The 24,729-nt window shown below is 39.6% G+C and overlaps 1 protein-coding gene across 9 annotated transcripts in view; it reads left to right on the top strand.

Annotated features, from left to right (window-relative positions):
• The window catches only part of asic1c (acid-sensing (proton-gated) ion channel 1c), a 129,616-nt gene that overhangs the window by 101,231 nt on the left and 3,656 nt on the right, over nucleotides 1-24,729 (top strand). For 2 of the 9 annotated variants that reach the window (XM_074689146.1, XM_074689149.1), the window contains exons 2-10: nucleotides 10,341-10,491; nucleotides 14,732-14,859; nucleotides 16,780-16,930; nucleotides 17,020-17,076; nucleotides 17,481-17,634; nucleotides 17,858-17,949; nucleotides 18,307-18,386; nucleotides 20,673-20,744; nucleotides 24,073-24,125. In XM_074689146.1, the coding sequence (XP_074545247.1) occupies nucleotides 10,341-10,491; nucleotides 14,732-14,859; nucleotides 16,780-16,930; nucleotides 17,020-17,076; nucleotides 17,481-17,634; nucleotides 17,858-17,949; nucleotides 18,307-18,386; nucleotides 20,673-20,744; nucleotides 24,073-24,125 (938 nt within the window). Of the gene's footprint in view, nucleotides 1-4,398; nucleotides 5,658-10,340; nucleotides 10,492-10,985; nucleotides 11,114-14,731; nucleotides 14,860-16,779; nucleotides 16,931-17,019; nucleotides 17,077-17,480; nucleotides 17,635-17,857; nucleotides 17,950-18,306; nucleotides 18,387-20,672; nucleotides 20,754-24,072; nucleotides 24,126-24,729 lie in introns of those variants that run through there. The other 7 variants (XM_074689147.1, XM_074689150.1, XM_074689143.1 and 4 more) reach the window with 6 other exon arrangements.

Below are 24,729 nucleotides of genomic sequence, written 5' to 3'. Positions count from 1 at the left end.
ACTGCTGACGATTCAGGGAGCAGGAAAGCTGCCCCCTCATGCCTCCACTGGGCTTGTATAGCACAAATGAGTCCCAGCATTTAACTCGCCAGATAAACTTGCCTGATATATATTGACTTGGTTCCAAAGAAACCAAGACTAGAGGAAATCAATGCAGCTGGTCAATGAGTGGAGAAGCCAGGCAGCCTGCTATAACTCTAATAAGGGGCTATTGTGGGAGTTATTTACTTGCCTGCCACTTGTGCAGCATTAGCATTTCCCCTCTTTATTCTCAGGGCTTCAACTGAGGTTGTTATCAAAATAAAGCCCTTTTTCCCTCTTTGGTTTGATCTTTACCTAACAAAGACTTAATTCCTCAATTAAAACGGACTTTTCATTTGTTAATGAAAGCAAAGCTTTAAGGATTTAGCAGCAAAGGAAGCAACGGCTGGCATCCGTCATGTGTGGAAGGCAATAAAAAAATAGGAGTGGAGTTGACATGACGTACAGTATCTGTGCGAGAAGCTGCTCGCAGGCAATTAATTCAGCTGCAGAGCTGAAGCCCAGAGAGCAAACGGGAGGATATATGCTACCCAAGCTGTTTCTGTGGCTTCTCTTATTTTTTCAGTATTGACATGTCTATTTGTGTTATCAGGCTGTATAAACCACGGCTGTTGAATATAGACAAAACTGCCCTGCATAGCTGACCTCGCTTTCTGTTTGTTATGAACTGATAGCTTAGATATTTATAAATACACTGGAGACAAATTTAAATATCTTACACAATCTTTTCATTAATTCTGTTTTTATCCAAGGTTTTATAAAGTTTGCTGGAGGGAGAAGAGCATCTCAAGCGCATAATGAGATCTACAGTTTGACCTTTTAATATTTTCTGCTTGGTGGTGATAAGCTTTGTTATTTTTTTAATTTATTTTTTAATATATTTGTTCAGTTGTAATTAATCATACATAACATAGACTGTACTCTTTATAGTAAAAGAAAATCAGTTTTTTTAATAAAATTTTTTTATGTTAGTGTCAGTGTGATAAAGACTGAGTGTTTACCTGAAACTAATTCAGTTGATAAAAGAGAACTACCTTTAGACTACACAAAAAAGATGCACAATCCCAAAAAATGACACCAAAATGTTTTGAGCTCCCCCTTCTGGCAGGCTGTGCCTCACAAATTTATTTTGTAGAGAAGGGGGACACATTGAACATACTAAATAAATCGCAGGCTGTTGCACGTGACATGTATGAAATAACCATATTGCAACCATCCAGTACAAATTGACCCATAAATGTTTTAAGACATCAGGATTGTTATTCTCTTTTGAGTTTCACTTCCTTAACTTTCTGCTGGTGCTCCTGTCACAGTAAGCAGCACACTCCCCTGCCCACCCAGAAAACTCTCCTGCGTATGCGTGTTTTTGTTTTAGGAGAGGAGGGAAAAAAGTTTCTTGCATATCTCGCCATTCCTGGGTTTGAGATTCGCAAACGTAAATTTTAAAAGTCCAGCTGAAGGGTCTGTTTGTATCATTAAACTGGTGTCATTTTATGCATCAGAGGGTTGAATTTAAAATTCATATAGTGATTCGGAAGAGGAATCAGAATATTGAGATCTATATTGTGTATCAGATACTGGTTCTAGGCTATATCTTGCCTAATACTTGACTGTCTGTCATGAAAATAAGAAAACCATCCAGCATCATAAAGTGCTTAAACTTGAGCTCTTTGTTTATCAGTGAGTTCAGCAGTGCAGTGAGTTTTTATACCCATATTTGAGCTGACACGCAGGAACTCTCTAAGAAGTTAGAAATTAACCAATTATAACGTAAAACCACAAAAACATATTTTTGTGTTAGGGAAAAAATAATTAACCATAATTTGGCAATCAAAAAATAAAAACACCTGGAGGTCACGAATAAAAACAAGAATTATATTTCAGCTTTCAAGACATCATTTTGATTGGAGAGCTTGTACAAACTGGAGGATTAACAATAACAGAAACATGCAAAATGTTGTAGTCATCATCAATTTTCTGTTAGTTTAGGGCAGCAGAGGCAAGCATATTATACTGGGCTGTGGTCCGATACATTTGTTAAAGACTGTTTATATGCATATATTTGTGTACACATTATAACCGCCTAGCTTTGTTGAACATTTTTGTCTGGGAGATCTCCTGTCCATTAAGTTCAGCTTTAATTAGTTGCTGGTGTTGAAAAAAAATGGGTTTTAGGTCATGATTGACAAACACAATCAAAAGCTAATTCACAAAGTAGATAAGTTGAAAGATGCATCTGGAATTTGCAGACTCTTGTAACAGAGTGTTTTTGGCCTGTAGCTAAACTTTGTGAGACACAAAGAGCCCTGGGTGTGTGTCTGTGTTTGCAGATTGAGCACAACCTGCTTGTGTGCTGCATGAAATAAAAGTCATAGAATTGTGTGATTTTATTTATCACCACTGTTTTTTTATCTTCTCTTCTCATATTGTAAATAATAGCCTATATAGGCACTGTTTTTATTTCGACAATGAATGACTGCTTCTTTTTAATGCACCAGATGTTGACTCATTAAAATAGTTATTTAATGAAGTGTTACTCTCAGAATAATGGCCTTGCATTAGTGGCTGCCCCTCCTCACTTACCAGTAGAATTAATTGTTACTGTGCATATAGCTAAACATTTAAGCTAGCAGCGGAAAAAAAGTCTCCATCAGAAAATCGGAAGAGAGAAACTGATGTAGACGTAAATAGAGCAAACAAAGACAAATGTAAATGCTTCTTTTATACAAAGCTGGTGAGTCTTGTAGCGGTGTGCAAAGGATATAATGCAAGACAGCATCACAAGATAAAGCAGGGCACCTTCAAAGCAGCCTCCACTCCGCGCAGAGGCACGGAAATAAAAACACTGAAGCGCTGACAGTAAACCACTAAACCCGACATGATGTATTCTGTGGCCAAGTTTTATTGAAGAGATTCAAAAAGAAAACAAAAACAAACCATCTCATGCTTATATATTTTTTTCTTTTGAGTCACAAGGCCTGAAATGAGATGAGTCTGGTGGTGAGCTATGCCTCTGTTAGGCTTTGTTTCAGCACTGTGAGTCGTCCACTGTCTGCTAAATATATATTGTGTCCTGCTCCACAGTAGTAGTGTTTGTGTGATTGTCATGGTGTTGTTGTACAGACAATAAATAATTTTAGTTACTAATAAAACAATAATGCTGGCTGAGTATTATTACTGGCTGGTAAAAGAGTGAGAATTTTAGTCACAACAAGAGGAACTGAAGACATCATCCATCTTTATGTAAAGTCACAAGTTACAACAGAATAATTAGCGATTTTAGCCACAGGTTTGTTGTCTAGCAGAGATGAGGTGGGTAATAGAAAAAAAATCATTTTTTCCTGTTTAGCTGTAAAGCTCAAACTGTTTTTGTTGATTTTATTTGCTGTTATTATATTGCTGGTTCTACACTGGGCTAACACATCACTGGCTTTAGCTCAACTTTTAGCATCAACACATGAGAACGATGCAACTTTTCAAAGCAAAAAGCTGGAGGAAAACTTTCTAAAGTAGCAATTGTCCCACTTTTCTGGGGGGAGTTACATTTTATGAGTTTGGCTGCCTGCTATTCTGACGTGACTGAACCACTAATTTCCTTGTTATAATAACACTTTGAATTTGATGAAACTGGCGACATCAGAGCATAATGTACAGATGGATTCAGAAATGGCAGCTCAATTCTAAAAAAAAAAAAAAATACAGAAATACAAACATTTGTTCTCTTTCCTAGAAGGAAACACATCCATCCAACATTTTTTCCCTTTTTCTTCACTCGACAGCCATTATTTACAACCATATGTCTCTGCAGCTGTGATGAGTTCATTCAGCCAATACTCACATCACAGACTGAAAAGATTTCAGCTAACGTGATAGAAAAAAAAAGTCTCAGTGTGAGGCTGAGCCTTCTGCAGAACAGAAGCCTCTGATACTCTCACATAATTGGAGCAAAGTACCTTTAATATCAGCCAGAGCTACATCTGCATGCAGCAGGATGTCAGCCCTTATTATGCTGAAATTATATGTAAAATGGCAGAAAAGAGGAACTTGAAAATGTGGCATTAGGTTTATTTCCAGCACATTTTGAAGGGGCTTAGGCTGTGTGTTTCCCTATTTAGCTGTCTCCTTTTAGTTATCAAATATATAGATTTATTGATCCACGAGCAAGCTGCGGATACTTCAACACTGATACATATCAGGCTCAATCATCATTTTCTGTGCCAGAATTTCTTTATTACAATTTTTTTTCTAATTTGATTGATATCCTCTCCCTCCCCTCTCTGTACCATTGGAGGTCTACTTCATCACCGGAGGAAAACAATTTCATCCACTAGCTCCACCTCATTCTCCATTCGACTGTAGAGAGAGTATGTGTAGGGGGGCAACAAGCTTGATATTTCCTTCTGCAGGCTGCAAGTCAACACACTCAAAAGCATCTCTTCAATCTGTGGAAAAAGGGAGGAGTTGGGTTTTGGGCAAGCTACTGCACAAAGAGAGAAACCACCGAAATCTGCAAGTATTGTCTGGCAGAAGAGAGGGAGATGGAGGAGTGAAAGATCTGAGCAACAGGGGTAAGCCTCTCCGGATTTTCAAAGTGATTGCCTGTGGGAGAGAAGTCGTCGCTTGCATCTGCAATTATAACGTCCATTTATCCATTGATGAAGAGCTGGTGATGGTTACGCTTGATGCTTTTTTGTTAATGGAGTGATTCAGCTGTTTTTTTCCCATAAAGGAATCATTATGTAAATCAATTTTGCCTCCCCTAAGGAGCCCACTTCTCTTGTTTGTATCTTTACGGAAAATAATCTTCCAGGCTGAATTGTGGGACGCCTGCATGTTAGGACTGAAGTCGCTGCTTCCTGGATTTGTCAAACCTGGAGATGGAGAAAGACTGTGTGTGTAAATTAAGGATGTGTTGGGTGAGCTGCTGAGGAACTGTATCCTGTACAGACCTGCCTGTCTTGACAGAAGTAATTATGGCTGAAGCACCAACATCTGAATCAGTTGCCCTGGGGCAGCACAAACAATCTGATGTCCAAGAGACACCTCTTCAAAAACCTGAGTCCAGCTCACTCAAAGCATCATGGAGAGAGATTACATTTTCTTTCGTAATGAGGACCAAAGTCCATGGTTTGAAGTTCATCTTCTCTCCAGACAAGTCCAAACCACAAAGAGTCATCTGGGTCATGGCCTTTTTTCTTTGCATAAGTCTTCTATGCACCTGGTCCTGGAACCGAATCCTCTACCTGATGTCCTACCCGGCTGTCACAAAAATCTACATGGTTTGGGCTCACAACATGTCCTTCCCAGCGGTTACTTTCTGCAACAAAAACGTGTTTCGTGTGTCCACTCTGACCAAGGAGGACTTGTACCACAGCGGCTACTGGATGGACCTCATGTATCCCAACCACACCGTCATGGAGAAGAGCCTGTCCATACTCAAAGACAGCCACAAACAGGGTCTCCTCAGCCTGCTGGACTTCAACAACTACAGTCCACACCCCAACTACCGCATCAACACCACCGAGATGATGGGGCGCCTCGGTCACCAGCTCGAGGAAATGCTGCTGGAGTGCAGGTTTCGCGGGGAAACTTGCAACCACAAAAACTTCAGCACTGTATGTACAAAGAGAAAGATGGTGTTTGCCAGGTGTGGATGTGGATGTTGTTTACAAGGTGTGTTAATAATTCATGGAAGCATTTGACTAAGAGCCCTTCAGCGGGCATTCTCTGAGGGTGTTTTATGGTGTTGTTTCAAAGCTGCTAAAAAGCCTGTCCTGGTTTTGTCTCTACATCAATGCAGCTTTTGTCTTATCAAACATGATGCTCTGAAAAATTCTCTCAGAGGAAAGAATACAGTCTTATCTTTGAGTTGAAGTGGAAAAAAACAATGTCATGGCATCATCAGTGACTTTTGTGTCTGCCTCACTTTAAAGACTTACTTTTTATTCACAACTGTTCTGGCACTATTTCTAAACCTCAGTTTCTTTTTCACCTTTTTGCTTTACGACCTCCGAAAATAAAATTAAGGAAGACAAATGATTTCATGAATTATTCAGGTCTTTAAACCAGTGCAGATTAAATTTTTAGCATTTCTAATTAAACATCTGGAGGGCATGTGGAGTCTTGTTTCAAAAATGCTGCTAAGTTTCACATAACAATACAAGACTCAAATTACACTGTTTGATTTAGAAGAAGCTACTGAATGCTGCATGGAGGGAGTAGATGCAAACTACAGTCACACTGCTCTGAGTTGTAACATTTTCATCAAATGCTTTCATCAAAAACCAGTGGCTCATAACATCCTCAGAAAATTTCCAAAAGACTGAGAGGAGAAACCTCTGCAGTGAGAAGTAGCTCATTTATCTCTGTGGCGCTGTGAAAAAAAAATCAAATGTTGGACCATGAATGTAAATTTAATACACAGACTAGTCTCTGGCATCACATTTAACATCTTGCCTCTGCAGAGTGTCTAGATTCTAGTCCAAAACACTAAGCATGCATGAGTGGCTCTGTCAACCCGTCTGGAGCTGGTTGAAATGCAAAGTCTTACACACTACAAAATGTCAGATGTCCATGGTGGCTCCCCTTGTTTTGCACACATCAGAAAAAAAAAGCCTCAACATCCAGTCTCCATGGCAAGGTTGGCCCCATAATTGGGATTTGAAATGTGTTTGGTGCTTGCATCTTAATAAGCAGCACATGGTGTATGACTGAATTAAGCTCTGTTTTTATCTCAGCCTGAATCTGAACCTTAAAAACGTGGTTTCTCGCCTCTTTGTAGACCTCATTATACAGCCAGCAGGGGGAACAGACCAAAGCTCTGTCTTATCTGTCTGAGCTGCATGTTGGTCTCTCTCACTCTGGACATGGACCGCTGCCTCTGATCTCTCGAGATCAGCTTTGCCATGCTGGTTGGGTTTTTGCTAGCAGCTCTCTTACCAGGACGGGTCAGTGAAAAGGAACCACTGACAGATGATGTCCCCCTTTCTTTCTGGTATGACTTCTTGTCGTAAAAATATAACAATGACAGGTGTAGACACACAGGCAGGTTGTTGTGAAATACAGAAAAATCATTATCCAAGGAGCGACAATTTCCTCTCAGGGTGTAACTGTAGAGCTGGGATCTATTTCTGTGTGACACATGGATGTGTACTGACAGCCTTTATGTTACTGTGCTGTGTGAAATGCAGCACAGTGGGAAATGAGAAATTACTCTTTAAAACAGATTTAATAATTTGACTTTTTGAGCAAAGAAATGAAACTGAAACTTAAATTCATAATTTATGTTGAATTCACAACAGGATCTAGTTAAAAACTTTCTCTCTGAACTGATGATGTGAATTCCCCTCAGTTCTGTTTGATTCAGTCTCTCAGATGTAGAAATTTGAAGTAGTCCTTTAAACTTGGGTTTAAATCTCACAAACGCAATATGGGGCATCTTTTATGGGTTCAACTTAGATTTAAAATCATCTTGACATCAGCACCTTGGACAGCACTACACACCAAACAACAACAACAACAACAGCTTTAGTCTGCTCACTGATGTCTATTGCTGACAAACATTTAGTGACGTACTCTAAATATTTCATCCATCTATGAAATAAAACCTCTTTTCACCGAACTGTAATGATAAAGAACCATCACAAGAACCAAACAACTAATAATGGCTGGGGCAGGAAAACAGTTTACACAAAAATGATGGAATAACGATGATGACATACTAATCCTAAGGGGCATATCACTTCTTTTTCAAAACGATTCAACACCACTGTAGTTTTGGCAATTGATTCCAACCAAATGAAGAGGTATAAACATACTACAAAAAGTGAAGCAATTTGTGTTTGGTGGATTTTTCATTAGCTGTAACAATACCGCTTGGTAACAAATTGTTTACCTTTGGAAAGCGCTGAGGTTATCAGTTGCTCCCATGAAAAATCTACCAAATCTACTCTGCCATTGCCAAACAGCTTGTTCTGCCATTTATTTTTATATATTGATACTGTCTACAGTTGTAATCACTGTCTGTTAACACAGGAATCTATTGCAACAAAATTTCAGTCTAAATTAGGGATGGGAATCGAAAACCAGTTCCTGTTGAGAATGGATAAGAAATGTTTCAATCCATCAATATCGTTAGCCTTTGTGCTTAACGATTCCCTTATCAATTCTTCACATTGTGCCGGAGCGGCCAGGCCTTACCCGACTAGTCTGCTGCAGCTATCTTAGCTTAGCAGATGATACCAGTTTCCCAAGAAAACTCTGATTCAGGATTTTCAGCTTGAAGTTTTACTGAACTGACTTCATAAAGAAATGTGCGTTACTCTCTCTTAGGAGATTCATTTTCAGTACATTGGAAATGGTATAAATCGCCTTATTTACCAAAATAACAAAATAGCTTGATGCTAACGTATATGGGAAACTGCATTGATATGCTTGCAGTTAGCATACATCAGTGTAACTTCAGCTTCAGAATAGAATTTCAACTTTCATCACAGAAACATATCACATCAACTCTTTGTAAAACATACTGAGAATTTCAAACGTCGAAAGCTAACAGGCAATTGAAAGGCTCATGGCTGACTTCATAACTACGGAAAGCTTCCGAACAACTTAAACCATTGCTATAACCACTTTGAAACACTAGGTGGCCTACTTGTTGTTGACACAGAAAAACTGTAAATCTACCTCTAGTACCAAGAAAATTCACAACAGGAATTGATAAGGGAATCAATAAAGAATCAGATCAATAAGCAGAATCAATAAGGGCATCGGTATGGACAAAATCTTATCAATTTCCATTCTCAGTCCAAATGCACTGCTGTGTAATTTTTGAGATGACAATAAAGGAAGTCTGAGTCTATGTTTCAGTTAAGTTGGCATAAAAATTTAAGCTGTTTCTAATTCAGACTTTTAAAAAAGAAAATGTATTCTGTTAAAAACTACTAACCCTTTACTGCCTTTATTAATTAACAGTTCTAAAAATTGATTGTTTTTATGTGTTTTTGCAATATTACAGATGATAAATTGAGTGGAGATTGTAAATTTGAGTAAAGTACATACAATAGTTATAACCAAGTCATGTTATAGAGACATGAGAAGTTCATCCTCTGGCCAATATATTATGGCAAAGTGGATCCAATACAATCATTGGTATGTGTAGAATATGAATAATAGGTAGTAATGAGATACAAAAGTCATTTTAACTTTAAGACCTCACTGGCATCAAGGGGTTAAAACATGTATGATGGATTTTTTCAGTTAGAAAAATCAAAAATCACCCTTTAGGATTCAGATTCTTTTAGTACTCTTGTCTGATTCAGACTTCTGTTTTTGCTTGGAGCGTCAATGTGCATTCTTAAGGGTTTTTTGATGTCAAAGGTTTGTGTTGTTAGAATTTAAAATAGTCAAAAAAGGTTTTATTGGTGTTACACTGTGCTGAATAGATATCGGAGTTCTTCAAAGCGTTGCATAACTAATCAGTTTTACAGTGTCATAAGCGTATCTCAGATTGATAGGCTTATCTTGAATTGACTGAACCCCTCCAGCCGTTTTCAAGATTTAAGCTCTCTTAGTCGTCATCCAAATTGTAGCCTTTGTTCATTTTGAAATGACATGTTCCATTTTTGATGAAGATTTATTTCACTGGTTTGCAGGCTGTTAAAACTTTTCCAATCACAAAGAAATTTCATAAACTTGAAATGGAATGTCACTCTGTCAAGTGTGTCCTCTGAAGGAAAAAAACAGAAAATAAATAACTGAAGCCTACGGGATTTAATAAATCAGGAAGATATTCTTTGCAAGCAAATCTACCGTAGCAGCCACAAATCAAACTTTAAGTACTGCTGAGCTTTTCTGGCACAGTTTTGATCTCTCAACGAGTTTATGAGTCAGGGCACACACGTGTCTTTTTTATTCAGAGTTTGTTTGTGTGTCCAGAGAGCTCCCACCTCAGATGTCTCTTATTTAACGGCTGCAAAATGGTACGTTCACCCCAAGTTACTCGAGGGAAATCTGGAGGGAAATTGGGGAGAGATTGATAGCTTCGTCTGCTGCTGGTGCTGCTGCTAAGGAAGCTCATTAATTCCTCAAATCAGAGCCAGGTGCCCGTATAAAGCCGGTATTCTCTCTCTGATAATCACAAAACCTCTACAATGATTAGCTGTCCTCTACAATTACGAGCCGACATGTAATACATCTGGTACAGGTGCACAATTTACCTGAGGCTCTGCATCATGGGCACAGTTTGACTTTCATTAACACTCCTGTTCTCTCTGTGCTCTCTTTTTTTTTTTTTCCAGATTTACACACGCTACGGGAAATGCTACACTTTCAACTCGGGATTGGACGGCAACCCCCTACTGACCACGTTAAAAGGAGGGACGGGAAACGGCTTGGAGATCATGTTGGATATTCAGCAGGACGAATACTTGCCTGTTTGGGGAGAGACAGGTCAGTGTTGCTTAATAATTTAAGGTTATATATAAACTTGTATTACATTTGTGAAAATCTCTGTATCTCATTGTATTACTCCCAAGAACTGCAGCAGCTAACCTTGCACTTAGTTTAGCCCATAATGTTTGTATATTGCATTATTTGGAAACAAAACCCGAAATGATTCCCAGGTCAGTGTCTGCAGACTTTAAGCCTCACAAGTGATTTACGAGCATGTTTAAAAGCTCATAATCTTGATATGTTTTTCCAGCTCTACATCTGACATGTCCAATAAATTCATTGACAAGTTGTCTTCAGTTTTACAGTGGACAGCAACACCACCCTCCCTAACAATCATCAAGTATACAGCCTGTAATAAATCACTGGTTGTAAATCTCTAACGTTTCTCTTATTTTAGCTCTCAGCAGCACTATCAGAGCCAGAGCCAAAAGAGCGGGTTTCTTTAGGGGAGTGTACTTGTTGTTATATGTTCTGGCGTGCTGTATCCACAGATGAGACCTCCTACGAAGCGGGCATCAAGGTTCAGATCCACAGCCAGGACGAGCCGCCCTTCATTGACCAACTGGGATTTGGTGTGGCCCCTGGTTTTCAAACTTTTGTGTCATGTCAGCAGCAACTGGTACCTAATGTTCAGCCTCCTCCCTCAAACCACAACCTCCCCCTTTTATTATTTTGCTCCACTTCTTCTTGTGTTTGTCCCCAAATCCTGCCCCAGCCACTACCCCCTTAAATATGTCTGCGTAGCAGAGTCTGGAGCAAAATCAGATCTGTGGTTATTCACCTCCACATTGGGAAATATGTAGTTAAGCTGTTGAATAAACACCCAGCACTTCTTGGTAGATGAAACTGAGAAATTACAGACGTAGAGGAATATCGATAGAGCAGAGCCAAGTAATGACTGAAGGCGGGCGTAAAAGCATACTGCGCTTAGCTGAGCCAAAACAACCTCAGACTACACTGCGTGCAGATATATCTGGCAGCTCACAGTGTTTGTTTTACTTCTCATACTGTGGAGGGAAAAAAATAAGAACACAGCTTATTTGAACGCCGTGACAAATTGTCTCTGGTGGTGCATTCAAAGACAGAGGGAGAGAGAAAGTGTGAGAGGGACTCACGGAGCGCACACAACCATAATAAGCAGGCTCTAATGATTACAACAGCCTTGATTAGTTTTATAAATCTAATCTAAGTGTTTCAAACAGAGAATTAGCAATTTCTCAAGGTTAATAACCTTTAAAGAAATTGCCGATGTGATACCAAACATTGAGGGACATTTTTCCCTTTAAAGGTTTTGCTCAAATGGTCTATTAGTAGAAACATTTCACCATCGTCAGACCTCTTTAAAGACTCACCAAAAATATCAGACTGCTGAAGACTAATTATCATGTTTTTGATGCTATATTGGACTATTTAAAGAAGCTTGCCGTGTGTTTCATCATGCTAGTTAAGTCCTCAGTCCCATTTAGACTTGCAGTGCACTTTATGAGACGAGAAAGACGACTAACTGTGAGACATGCCTCAGAATTTGCAGTAAAATGAGTTTCCAAGCACACACTAAGGGGGAGCAGGATAGCCTGTGGCAGGTTTGTCTCGAGTTTTTGCTCAAACTTTCTGTTAACCGCTATCTCCGCAGAGATAGAGGAAGAGAAGTCACGGAAGTAACAGCAGGAATTGATTGGGAGGCTCATGTTCGGGGTCAGAACTCTAAGCTGACATGGATTTTCTATCTAAATCTAATCATACTGTACAGCAGTAGTGTGAGGTTGCTAAGACGACAAATTCAAGTTGCCTCCTCTGGGGTAGCACAGGAGCCTGACGCTAGTCTTTTGGTTTTTGAATGAGATCAGCGACAGAGAAAGGAAAATCTCCTAATAAACACTTCTACCCTCATTGTAAGTCACAAGAAAATGGCGCCTGTGTCACAAAGGATTTGGGTTTTTTGCTGATTACTTCTGAGATCAAGTGAATTTTTGTATTTTGCCGCAGGCTCATTAAAATTTCTACCACATAATCAATCCCTGTGAAGTCTTGAAGTAATGGATACTCCAGCGGTGAATTAGCTTCATTATTTCAGCGATCAAGCCTAATTGAAATGATTTTGCTCCTTAAGCTAATGGTCTCGGTCAGTTTTGCGAGCATGTGATTAATGATCAAACGAAATCACCCACCCTTTGTTTTAAAGCAGAATAACATGGGATTACTGAGGCAGAGTCTCCTAAAGCAGACACTTGGACACCACAAAGATGACAAATATCATTTCTTGGGGAAGCACTTTGAGACATATCTCTGTCTCTCTTTCTTTATCCTTGTTGTAAAAAGCTCCGAGTGCATCATCACTCAGGCATCGCAGAGACGGGAATCTGATCTATAAATCACCAACGCAAAGTTTCCTCCTGAAAGCTAAAGTGTGTAGATTGTCATTTATATTAATGATGTGAGCGCCCACACTGGTGACAGCCAGGAGACATGTTTATGGTCTAAAATATATGCTGAATTAATTAGACTGTCATTAAAGCCTGGGAAGCATTAATTTAACTCAGTCTGAGATGGAAACACTGACACTACTCGGTGTAGACGGATGACTGAAGCTTGTGTGATTTCACACTTTTAATTTGAAAACTAAGCTATGACTAAACTCTCAGAGCCATGGTGACTTAACTATACAGCAGACACGCATCCATACATTTGATTAACTCTGTTTTCTGGTGATTAAAGATAAATTCTTATCATTTCTCCACTTTTTTCACCTTTGATTTTTTTTTTTACTGCGTTACTTTAGATGGTGTATCTAAAGCCAAACGTACAGAAGCGCAAAACAAAAAATGGAAACTTGACATCTCTTGAGTGTGAGTGTCTCGGTTACCTGCCTATTGTTTTGTTTTCTAAATCACCAGAAAATCACCCCATTATCACAAGAAAACAAGCTCTTGTTATCTCAAGATAAAAGAAAAATAGATGAAATGAACCTGCTTTCTCATGAAAAACACTGCAATCCTGGAAAAATTAGAACAAGAAATGCACATTTTGAGAAAACAATCAGATGTTTTTTGCCATGATGTTTTAATGTGTTGATGCGTGTCTGCTCAGGGCTTTGAAACTTTATCATTGATCAGGATGGATGAGAAAGACTTTTTACTAAACTTTTTAAAGGTCCCATATTGTGCTCCTTTTCTGCAGTTTAATATGGATCATTGATGTCTTCATGAAATGGTAGTAACCTATTTTGGTCCAAAAAGCCAATAAATCAAGCACAGCAGCATTGTTTCCAGGCTCTCATAGCCCCTCTGTTCAGAACGCTCTGATTTAGTGGGCGTGACCTTTATATGTAAATGAGCCACCGCTGATATCGTCCCACTCTTCAGCGTCACTGAGAGCGGCGCCATGAGCTCCGAGTGCACAATGTTTAGAAAACAGCCAAAACATTACAGGCTAAACGCGGCTAAAGTTAGCATCCTGAAGCTAACACAGAGACAGGGGGGACACTGAGGAAAAGCTCTTACATCTGCTCCACAGCACACAGCATTTAAAATACTCACATTTCCAGGGTCTGAGGTTTGTTGGTGGATGGTTGGTAATGCACCTGGATTCAGGACCAGTCTATTCCCTAGCCCTCTGTTGTACTGTCCAAAGTTGGGAAAGCAGTGGGCCGTGAAGTGACTAGCACACACATGCACAGTTTTAGTAAGTGTAGCTGGCACATTTCCTTGAAAAATGAACTCTAGCCACTTAGTCTTGCCTTTTTCTGAGATTGGAAGTGTGTGCATGGAACTATGTTGCTGTTTACAGCCAAAAACAAAGCAGTGATGGCCCTTCAACTTTGACATTCTCCAGCAGCAGGGAGGGGGTTCGGGGGTATCTGTTCCGGTGGACCATTCAGGTCAGACTTGCTCCTGATCGGTCAAAAAAAGGAATCGCTGATGTTGGCAAATCCCCAAAATCCAAACAGTTCATTTTAGGTCAGGATTTTACATTCACAAGCACTACTAAGTACAGATTTTGTCATTAAATATCACATTTTGTGGGCTGGGAGGAAAGCCAAAGACCGACAAATTTCACTAAAAGACTTAATAAAGTGATTTTTGCACAATATGGGACCTTTAAGTATAGAAGTGTTGAAAGGATGAACCACCAGTACACAATGCTGTAAGAGGGAGCAGCGACTTTCTGTCCCTGTCCTCACTCTTACTTCTTATTTTGATAACCATGTGGGCTGTGTGTCCTCACCCCCCTGCCCTAGATGAGACGTCCTATGAGGCCGGCATAAAGGTACAGCTTCACACTCAGTCAGAGCCTCCTTTCCTCCATGAGCTGGGCTTCGGGGTCGCCCCCGGCTTCCAAACCTTTGTTTCCACCCAAGAGCAGAGGGTAGCGTATGACTGACTGGGCTTGCTGCATGCCACAAGTGCTGTTTTGTTAAATAGCTGCACTCTCATCATCACGTTTCACACTGTCATCCGCTGGCCCCCTCACCCCCTTGAGGAATGGATCCATCTGTCCCTCTCTGTGTGTGGCTGGAGCAATGACACACAACAACATCTGCAGTCCGTCCTCGTCCCCATCGTCTTCTCTGTGTAATAGATATCACAAAGAGCAGCTAATGTGTTTCATCCCAGCTTTGAAGCCATTCATCCGAGTCTGTATCTTCATCAAAGCTGCTGTTTGGCTTTACCCTTTCACTGCCAGCTTAACTTCTTTCAGCACTCCCTTTTTGTTCGTTCTGCTTTTATGTGTTCCCGGGGCGATCCACTGGACCGCTGCTTAATGTCATCCAGAGAGTGCGAACAATGTGATTCATTAGGTTTTATTACCCATGAGGACTCTGGCATCATTTTGAATTCTTGCACTTATTGCACCGGGGTGTATGCGCCTGATATGAAAGTCTGTGGGCTAGAAACGAAGCTCAATAAGGGTTTAATCATGTTTGCCAGTTTAAGTCCACTTCCTTGGCGAATTCTGCTCCATCTCTGTCGCTCTCCATCGACCAAATGGTCGTTAGCTCGTCTGAGTTAGCCTGGTTGGAGATGGTGGAGAGGATTGGGGGGTTAAGAAAGAAAGAACAGCAGCATCATTTCCCCGTGAAGATTGTCAGGGAGGGAAAGCTTTGGCATTGATCTTCTTCTTACTGCAATCAGGAACTACATGTTCAAACTGCCTGTGTGAGAATCTGCAGCCTCATAAATAATTGGTTATTTTTTGACATGAGAAAGAGTGGTTGGCGTTATTACCGTAAATTGCTGCAAATAAGAATTGATGGTGACTAAATGTCAGCATGCTTGGTACACTGAGAAAAGAGTTCCTTTAAAGCGTTAAAGAGAGCTCTCTTTCTCTCTCACACACACACAAACACACACACACACACACACACACACACACACACACACACACACACACACACACACACACACACACACACACACACACACACATAGGGCACATTTTTGCAGTTGTGAAACGAGCTCCATGGGTCTAATGTTTATTATGAACCCAAACCCTCAAAATTCCAGCATTAGATATTCCTCATTAGTGGATTCATTTAGAATTCCCTGAGTTACTCATAAATGTAATGACCTGCTCTTCACCTGATAATGAGAGTTTTACCTCTAATGAGACTGCAGGCTGACTCTACTCTGTATTCACGCGTTATTGTTCAATTCTTTGCAGTCAGAACACTTTTGTAAAAACTCTCATGAGCTTAAACGCAAAAAATCTGCATAGTCAATTTAAAAAAAGATGTTAAATGAGCTTCTGCAAAGTAGTTTATTCATTGGGATCTATTTATTAAACCATAATTTACTCTAAAATCAGATTCAGTCGTCTGTAAAATGTCTGTTATATCATGTATCTGTTCATCAGGAAACTGTCTATCGTCCTGTTCTCCAGGTTGTAAAATTTGTCCATTGGTTGTGGTGTCCTGTCTGAAACTACATATTTTACAGACTCTATTAAGCTGTCCTCTATTCCCATGGTATTCTGCTTCCTACCAGGGATTAGACCTTCATTAGTAACGTTCTGCATGACGTCTGCTTGCTTCTAAACATTATCAATAATGTTGTTCCGACTTTATTTCTTTGTTTTTTTTCACCAATATCGTCTCAGTGCACATTTTCATTCAAATGATTCTGTTACTTTGTGGTTTCCTTATTCTGTTCCAGACATTTGTGTTGGGTTTTGTCAGCTTGTTGCCCTCCTTTTATAATTCTCCTGCACCGGCTTGCATTATGTTATTCATTTGTACTCCAATGCACCGATATGCTGAGGGAAAACATGTGTTGCTTGCTCTTTCAGCTTCAGTACCTCCCTCCGCCTTGGGGAGATTGCAAGTCTACGCCAATAGACTCTGAATACTTCTCCACGTACAGCATCACCGCCTGCCGCATTGACTGTGAGACTCGGTACCTGCTGGAAAACTGCAACTGCAGAATGGTTCACATGCCTGGTATAGTTTCAGTCAAGAGCACGCAATCTTTTTTGAATATTTGTACACAGCATGCATAATTAATCACACATCTACAATGTTTCAAACAGGAACCTCAACAGTTTGCACACCAGAGCAGTACAAAGACTGTGCTGACCCTGCTTTAGGTGAGCCAAAACACTTTAATACTTACATTTATTTAAAATTATAGCACGATAAATTTGACTTTATGCCTGAATCCACTCTGTCAGCCTTAGGATAAAGCCTGTGTAGCTTTAACTTAAACCTACTTCGATATCAGCCAGCCACATAATAAAGAAGAATTATTGTGTAAAAAGCTTCATATGTAAGATTTGTGAACTGTCTTTCCTCCACTCATTTAAATAAATCCCAAAGAGCTTTTTGTCCTCTCTTCTTTGTATTAGCTTGAGTCATTATTTGCTTTCATGGAAAGTGAACGATGGCAGCAACTGAGATATTTTTAGCAGGAACTGAGAGTGTCTTTGTGCAGGTTGTGTTTGATTTATTGGCAGTGATCACACTATTTTTAAATGGCTTTGATCATCCACAGACTTTTTGGTAGAGAAAGACAACGATTACTGTGTCTGTCAGACCCCCTGCAACATGACTCGCTATGGCAAGGAGCTGTCCATGGTTAAGATCCCCAGTAAGGCATCTGCTAAATATCTGGCTAAGAAATTCAACAAAACTGAGCAATATATCGGGTAAGTATGATGTGGTAGTGTTAGTTCATAGATCTTAGCCTCTTCTTCTTTTTCTCTGTTGATGGATGCACTGTGGCAAAGCATGACCTGGGTCTCCATCGTTCACCTTCAATGTAACAATAATGAAAGACAGCCACTCAGGATAAGAGATGTGATATAGATGTTCTGTAATATCACTGGAAATAAACTCAATTGAGCGTGCTCTTCTCTGTCCTCTCTGCAGTGAAAATATCTTGGTCTTGGACATCTTCTTTGAAGCTCTGAATTATGAGAAAATTGAACAGAAGAAGGCCTATGAAATTGCAGGGCTCCTCGGTAAGACTCTCACACACTTTCAGGTTCATTGTGACAGAAAGATGTGTTTGACCTCGTATCAGCACTCCCCCTTCCCTCTTCCTGCACATATTCACGTCTCATGTTCATGCCTGCTGCTTTGAGGTTTCCTCTTTGAACTTATGAAGCAGGCAGAACACATTTTCATAATCTGATGCACTAGCAAGGGCAGGCAGTGCCGGGTCTGATGAGAAGTTTGGGCTGGATGGACACTTTTGACAATCGTGCTCAGATTTCTCAGCGAGATAGCGAATTAGAAGTGACAGCAGAGGGAATGATTTCATGCACCACTGTACAATTACTGTACCTGTCTGTATCTATTAATCTCTCTTTTTCTAGGTGACATCGGAGGTCAGATGGGGCTGTTTATCGGAGCCAGTGTTTTAACGATACTGGAAATATTCGACTACCTATATGAGGTGAAGTATTTCTGTCAAAATTGTAAACCTGTGAACACAGACTTCATCTTGAGTATATTACGCCAAACAGTGAAACACAATACTCGCATGCTTACTAAGTTTTTGTATTTGAAACTTATAGAATAAATTAAAGGTAGGGTCTGCAGGAATTTTTGTTTCTTGTTAGTAAACACAACATTTAAACTGGTCTCCTCCTCCTTGGCTCAGTGCCAGCGGCAGCGCACACCCACAGCCTCCAATCACTAGCACCTGACTTATGCTGCGCGGGATTTTCCAACTTTTTGACTTGAAAAAGTGCACTGGAATAGCCACTGAAGTTGAAGCTCCGACTTGGAAACACTGAGAGAAAAAGCATGGTGAACTGTACAATATTGTCAAAAAATTATATTTTATTAAAATTTTCTAGTTTCGATACAGTTATATAGAAAAATGGTTCTGTATGTAAGTGGAGTTTATAAATGTAGCTTATTTTAGTAACTTATATGTACTCAATTTAATTCAGCAGCAAATTATTGCAAACAATATATATAAGAAATTAAATCTGGCACTGGAAGCTCACACCATCTGTTTAAAATATACCTGAAGGCTGAAATTTTTCCACTGTTTTATTTCCTTGCGGCTTGCCACAAACACATTACCTTGTCATTTACAGCTATTTTTTTCAGTCTGACACCTTATGTCTGGTACGCTCTAAAATCGTAGGTCAGAGTTTTCAACTCTGAAAATCCTGACCGCCGATTTGTCTGGAACGCAGCATTAGCATGTTAGCACAAGCTAATCATGGGTATTTGACACATAGCTGATTAGCAGAAAGCACACTTACAGCGCTCTTTGTCCCGTGCTGCTTTCAACGTTTCCGAAACAAGTGAAAATTGAGCCAAGCTTCACCCTTGTTTAGGTGAAAAGCCTTAACTTTTTGACATTTTTGTTTCTCTTTGGTGCTTTTGCTACGTCCACTATCATAGCTGCTTTGATTAGCTTCAACTCGCAGTCATCAATACGCCGAGTCACTTGCACACTGAAAGCACTGAGATTGGCTGATGCAACCATTTACTCTTTGCCTAGAAATGTCCCAACGAAGGTTATAATAGTTTTGGATTTATCATTACAGTTTAGTTTTAGTTAGTTTTAGAGCAGGCATTCTAGTTTTTATTTAGTTTTGATTTTTGCAACAAGGCTTAGTTTTAGTTTAGTTTTAGTTTAGTTTCAGTTTAATTTTAGTTTTGCATACCTTGTTAACCAGGTGCAGGATTCAAAAAGGTCAGAGTAAATATTTTTTGTTACTGTTTACTTTCAAGTTCAACATAGTGCTCACTGCTTAGTTAATGTTGATACTGAACTGTTGGCTGCTGCCTTCAACACAAAAAAATAATTTAAACTTAAAAAAAATATATATACATAAATTATATAAAAATAATGTAAACCTAAATTACATAAAATTAATATAAACTAAAACTATATAAAACAATATAATATGAACTTAAATATTTAGAAACTTGGACTCTAACAAGAAAGGCAGACTTAAAAACAATTAAAGTTAGACTCACATGCAATTAAACTATTACAGATGATCTAATTCATTGCTCCACCACATTTCGTTGCAGCACAGCGCACAGCCAGTCAGTGCAGTAAACAAGCACGTCCCTATACGCCGCTATGATGGTGCTGTACGGCACTGACAACTGCCGAAAACTGTCATAAAATTGGTAGGGAAAATGTGTCGGATTACTTTAAATCCTAAAGGCTATTGATATTGTCAGAAACTAAAACTAGGGGAATTTTGTCTATCATTTTAGTTAGTTTCAGTTAGTTTTGTGAACACAGGATACAGTTTTAGTTTACTTATTGTTTTTGTTTTCTTTTTTAGTTTTTATTAGTTAGAGTTAACTGCAATGTATTTTAAATTGTAGTTTTCCTTTTTAGTTTCGTTTTAGTTAACTATTATAACCTTGGTCCCAACATAACCAAAACATCAACACACAGGCAAAGGAGGGGATTGAGGCTGACACAGACACTGACAGACATGTATTGAGACCTGTAGGGGATTGCTGAGCAGGATTTGTCCTGTAAAGGTTGACTTTTTTTTTTTTTTAAGGAAAATTCTGCAGACTCTACCTTTAAAGACAACCCTCAAATATGTATATGTCACACTTTGTTCTAAGCTAATCACCTCATTTGACTTCTAGAAATAAGGTATTTTGTAAAAGTAGATATTTAGATATTCAGTCTTGATGTCCATGATGTGTTTTCTCTGTGAATAACATGCTCTGATGTTTCTGCATTCAGGTGTTTAAGGATAAGGTTTTGGGTTACTTCATACGCAAGAAACGGCCGCAGCGTTGTCAGAGCGACAATCTGGTAATTTAAGTCTCACAATGCATTTGACTGAATGAACTGAATGTGTTGTGACATTAGATGAGCTCAGGAGCAACCATAACAACAACAACATCAACAAAAAAATCTGCTGACAATAGAGATGCTTTTTAATAAACAGCACTAGAGAGAGAGCAGAGCCTCGAAACGACAAATGTTGACAATCAGACCAATTTCCTGTGTTGGAAAGATTTATTGTGTAGGAAAAGATAGTCATTAATAATACATGAAGATAGTTTTTAGTGCACAGAATGAATGTGTAATTTTCAGTCATTGAATTTGTGCAGAGTACTTTAGAAATGAAAATGAAGCAGCACAAATGACACTCTGTCATTACAAAAATCTACAAGAGCTCAAATTTGGAATGTAAGTAAGTCTAAACTAGTGTAACACTGACTTTGAAAGCCTTCCTTTCAAAGCTTTCACTGTGGTTTTTCCAGCGTTGAGCTGTTTGAGACCTTTAGTACCACAGGGCATGGACAGCCAGAAACGAAATGTCAGACCCGTTCTTAATGAGCTTTTTATTATGAATCATAAACTGCTTTACAATCGGAGGTGAAAGCCCTTTTCCTCAAGAGATCCATATTCACTCTTATTGTATTTAAGCATCCAGAATCTTCTCAATGTCACCCTGGATTTTGCATTTACAGTTCACCCAGAGCAAAAGAAGCTGCTCTCCCACTCTGGTCTTCCTGCTTTATATCCGGCAGGATGATCAGATGAAACTCACATGTATTTATGGGAGCAGAAAGAAGAACGAGCAGACAGCAGGAAAGATAAAGAGGTCTAGAGAGTTTATTAACATTTCATGATCAACTCATTTTCTAAGCCTTAAAGGCAATAAAACCCATTTAAACTTCTAAATTAAAATTAGAATAATGTGAGGCGTTTCTTCCCCTGCCTTAAATCACAGCAGTTAGTTAAGCCCTGTGGTTTAACACATCAGGTCGAGAGGCACCTCCACTTCCCCTGCAGACTGTTACGTAAGCTTTACACTGGGCAGTTAAGGAATAATTTATAACTGAAATGTACCTTCTTCATATCAGTAATCAGAGGATGCAGCACAGACTGCTGCATCAAACACTGGAGGAGAGATGGAGAGGTGGGTTTTACTGGCTTCAGTGGCTGCTAACCAGAACAGCGTACATGTGCCAAAGAAAAACAGAGAGAAAAGTTTTGTTGCAAAACAAAATGTGACCCATCTGGCCTGCAAACTAAATTTATTACAGGAAATGTTTTGTTGCGGCTTTGGCTTTGTGGTGTAAAACTGGTGCCCTCCACAAGGAGGGTCAGACAGAGAAGGTCATTGCTGAAAAAGCTGGCTGGTTTCAGAGTATTGAAGCATTGTCAACAAAACTTGATTAAGGAACCTGGAAGAGCTTCACAAGTCATCACACACAGACATCTACGGGAAAGGGACTACACCTGTCGTATCCCCAATACCAGGCAACTCTTGAACAAGAGACACCCGCGCTGAGAAGAGAAGAGGAAAGTCCAAGAGTCTGTAAGAAGAGTAGAGAAGCACATAACCCAAGGTCTTTGAAGTCCAGTGTGACGTTTCCTCGGTCTGTGATGACTTGGAGTGCTGTGCTATCTGCTGCTACAAGTCCTCTGTGTTTTATTAAGTCCAAACTCATCACAGTCATCTACCAGGAGATTTTACAGCATTTCATGCTTTTGTCTTTTTTCAGGCTTTGCCAATTTCCTTTTCCAGCTGGACTTGGCACCTGCCCACAGTGCCAAAAGCTCCCACCAAATGGTTTGCTTTGCTTAACTATGGTTTTACTCAGTTCGATTGGCCGGCCAACTCACCTGACCTGAACCTCATTGTGAATCTGTGGGATATGAGCCAAGAAGTAGATGAGAAAGACCTGACCCAAGAGCTGAATAAAGCGCTGGAGGCTGCTATTAAAGCAACTTGAGCTTTAATAAAACCTCAGCAGAGCAATAGGACAATGATGCAGTAGTTTGTTGCAGGGGAGTCCCAGTCCTAGCCTCAAGTGGTTAAATGAAAATGCTTTTCAGAAGTTGAAAATTTCTGTACTCCTGCTGTGATCTTAAAGCCAAAATAGTCATAACCAAAGCCTAAAATGTTTCATTTTGCCTCTTATAGATATTTTTTCTTTGTCTTTTTCATTTTTTAGCTTGATCATGGAAACGCACAGCATTTTATTTGTTATATCTTGCTGTTTATTTTCTAAATCTCTAATTCACTGAAGTGTATCGTCACAAATATCCCATCTATTGTAATATCTCAAATGGCAAATAGCTTACCTTCTGATGCTGATTGATCTACACATTCAAAAATCTCTGTTCTATGAGGCGATTAATCTGGTTCTTTAGTAACAGTGGTCATGCCTCAAGTCTGAATAAAAGCTACTAATCCCTCTCTTTAGCTCCCTGCCTGTGTGGAAGCATTAACAAGATGTGAAACAAGCTCTCTTTTCTGGTGCTGTTTTCATGAAAAGCATTAATGTAGATTTTTGTTAAGGCAGATAATTCCTTTTGTCCCTTAGTACTCCCTATCTACCAGTTTGCACCCAGCTCTATTGGCAGAATATCAGAAATGCAAGCTCTAATTCTTTGTTGTGTCACACAATCCCCAGACTTTTTCATCACCGGCAGTCGTTTTGGCAGCGCTGCTTATTTTTTTCCCTTCAAACTGGTGAAAAAGCTGCGGGTTTGTGTCTGCATGTGGATTGCGATCTTGCATGCTCTGTCGCCCCGGGTTCAGCGTTCAGTTTGATGGCTGATTGAACAAAGTTGTTTATTCTCTTTTGTTAAGTTATGTTGAAACACCTCTGAAAAGGGTTATTTATGGTGGTCAAGGTGTTGAAAAGATTAGTTTTAAAGAGGTTAAAGTGGCAGTGGAGAAAGCATTTTCAGTGGGTTTTCACTGAGTGATATCTTCTGTATTTTCCATTATTCATGTCACGCTTACTGTGCTTACAATAAACCATCCTTTTGTACTTCTTTTCTCTCATACTCAATAACCATTTTTCAACTAGTCCATTGTCATATCCTCCCAATCAGCCGGACAATAAAGAACGGTTATACATTCAGTGGTTCAATAGATGCTATTTTAAGTCAAACCATTCATCAGCTCTTCAGGATGACGTCTCTTGTCTTTTCTTTTTTTTCCTGCTTAAAAAAACAGCCATCTATCTTCAGTGCCATCATACTTTCACTGTTGGAAACGCTGTCTTGCGGCATTTCCCTCCCAAATTGAACTCTTAGCATTTGCATTGTGTTTTATTTTCATTTCAGTCACCCTCACCCCTCACCATCTTTCTTTTCATCATGTCTATTCCAGGAGTTTCCAGAGAACCCAACCAGCCCTGGTGTCACGCCTAATCATGCCCCCAGGTAGCACACCCCATCGATAATAGATGCTCCCTCCCATGCTGTCCCTCTCTCTCATACATGCCTGATACCATCTCATACATCATTTCCTTGGCGGCTACAGATGATTCAGTTGGCTTTAGTAGGCAGTCAACAGAAAAGAGGGGTGATTATCTGACTGCAGTGAGCAGTCTTATTTCCACCGTAGTGTCAGGACAGGTTAGTTCAGCGTGTGTTTCTCTATTTACTGGCACAGCAGAAGACACGAGTTGGTTGGATTCTCCCTGTGCAGAACCATTTGACTTTCTACATTATGCAAAACTTGCTCTTTCCGCTGAATAAAAATGCTTTCTTTCCCATAGGATAAAAAAGCAGTACTCCTGTGAAAACACAATGCGTATTTACTGAACTGTTGTGCGAAAAAAAAAGGCTAAACCGCAAGAGATCTATTTGTTTCCTCGCAGCAGAGAGGTCCATTTAGAGACAACGCGTTTGAGCCCGGATAACATCACTAGATGCATTACTTTGTGATGTTATCACACGTCTGCATGCAGTGAGTTTGCACAAAACACAAAATGGTTCTTTGTCTGCTGGAATAGCCATTTTTTGCCAATGGAAGCACTGACGG

Source organism: Halichoeres trimaculatus, unplaced genomic scaffold, assembly GCF_033239565.1.
Source record: "Halichoeres trimaculatus isolate MK-OKI-2021-1 unplaced genomic scaffold, fHalTri1.1 fHalTri1_scaffold_15, whole genome shotgun sequence".
In the NCBI taxonomy this organism is placed as follows: Eukaryota; Metazoa; Chordata; class Actinopteri; order Labriformes; family Labridae; genus Halichoeres; species Halichoeres trimaculatus.
Note: the sequence above shows the minus strand (reverse complement) of the source record. Positions and strands in the feature narration are given on the sequence as shown.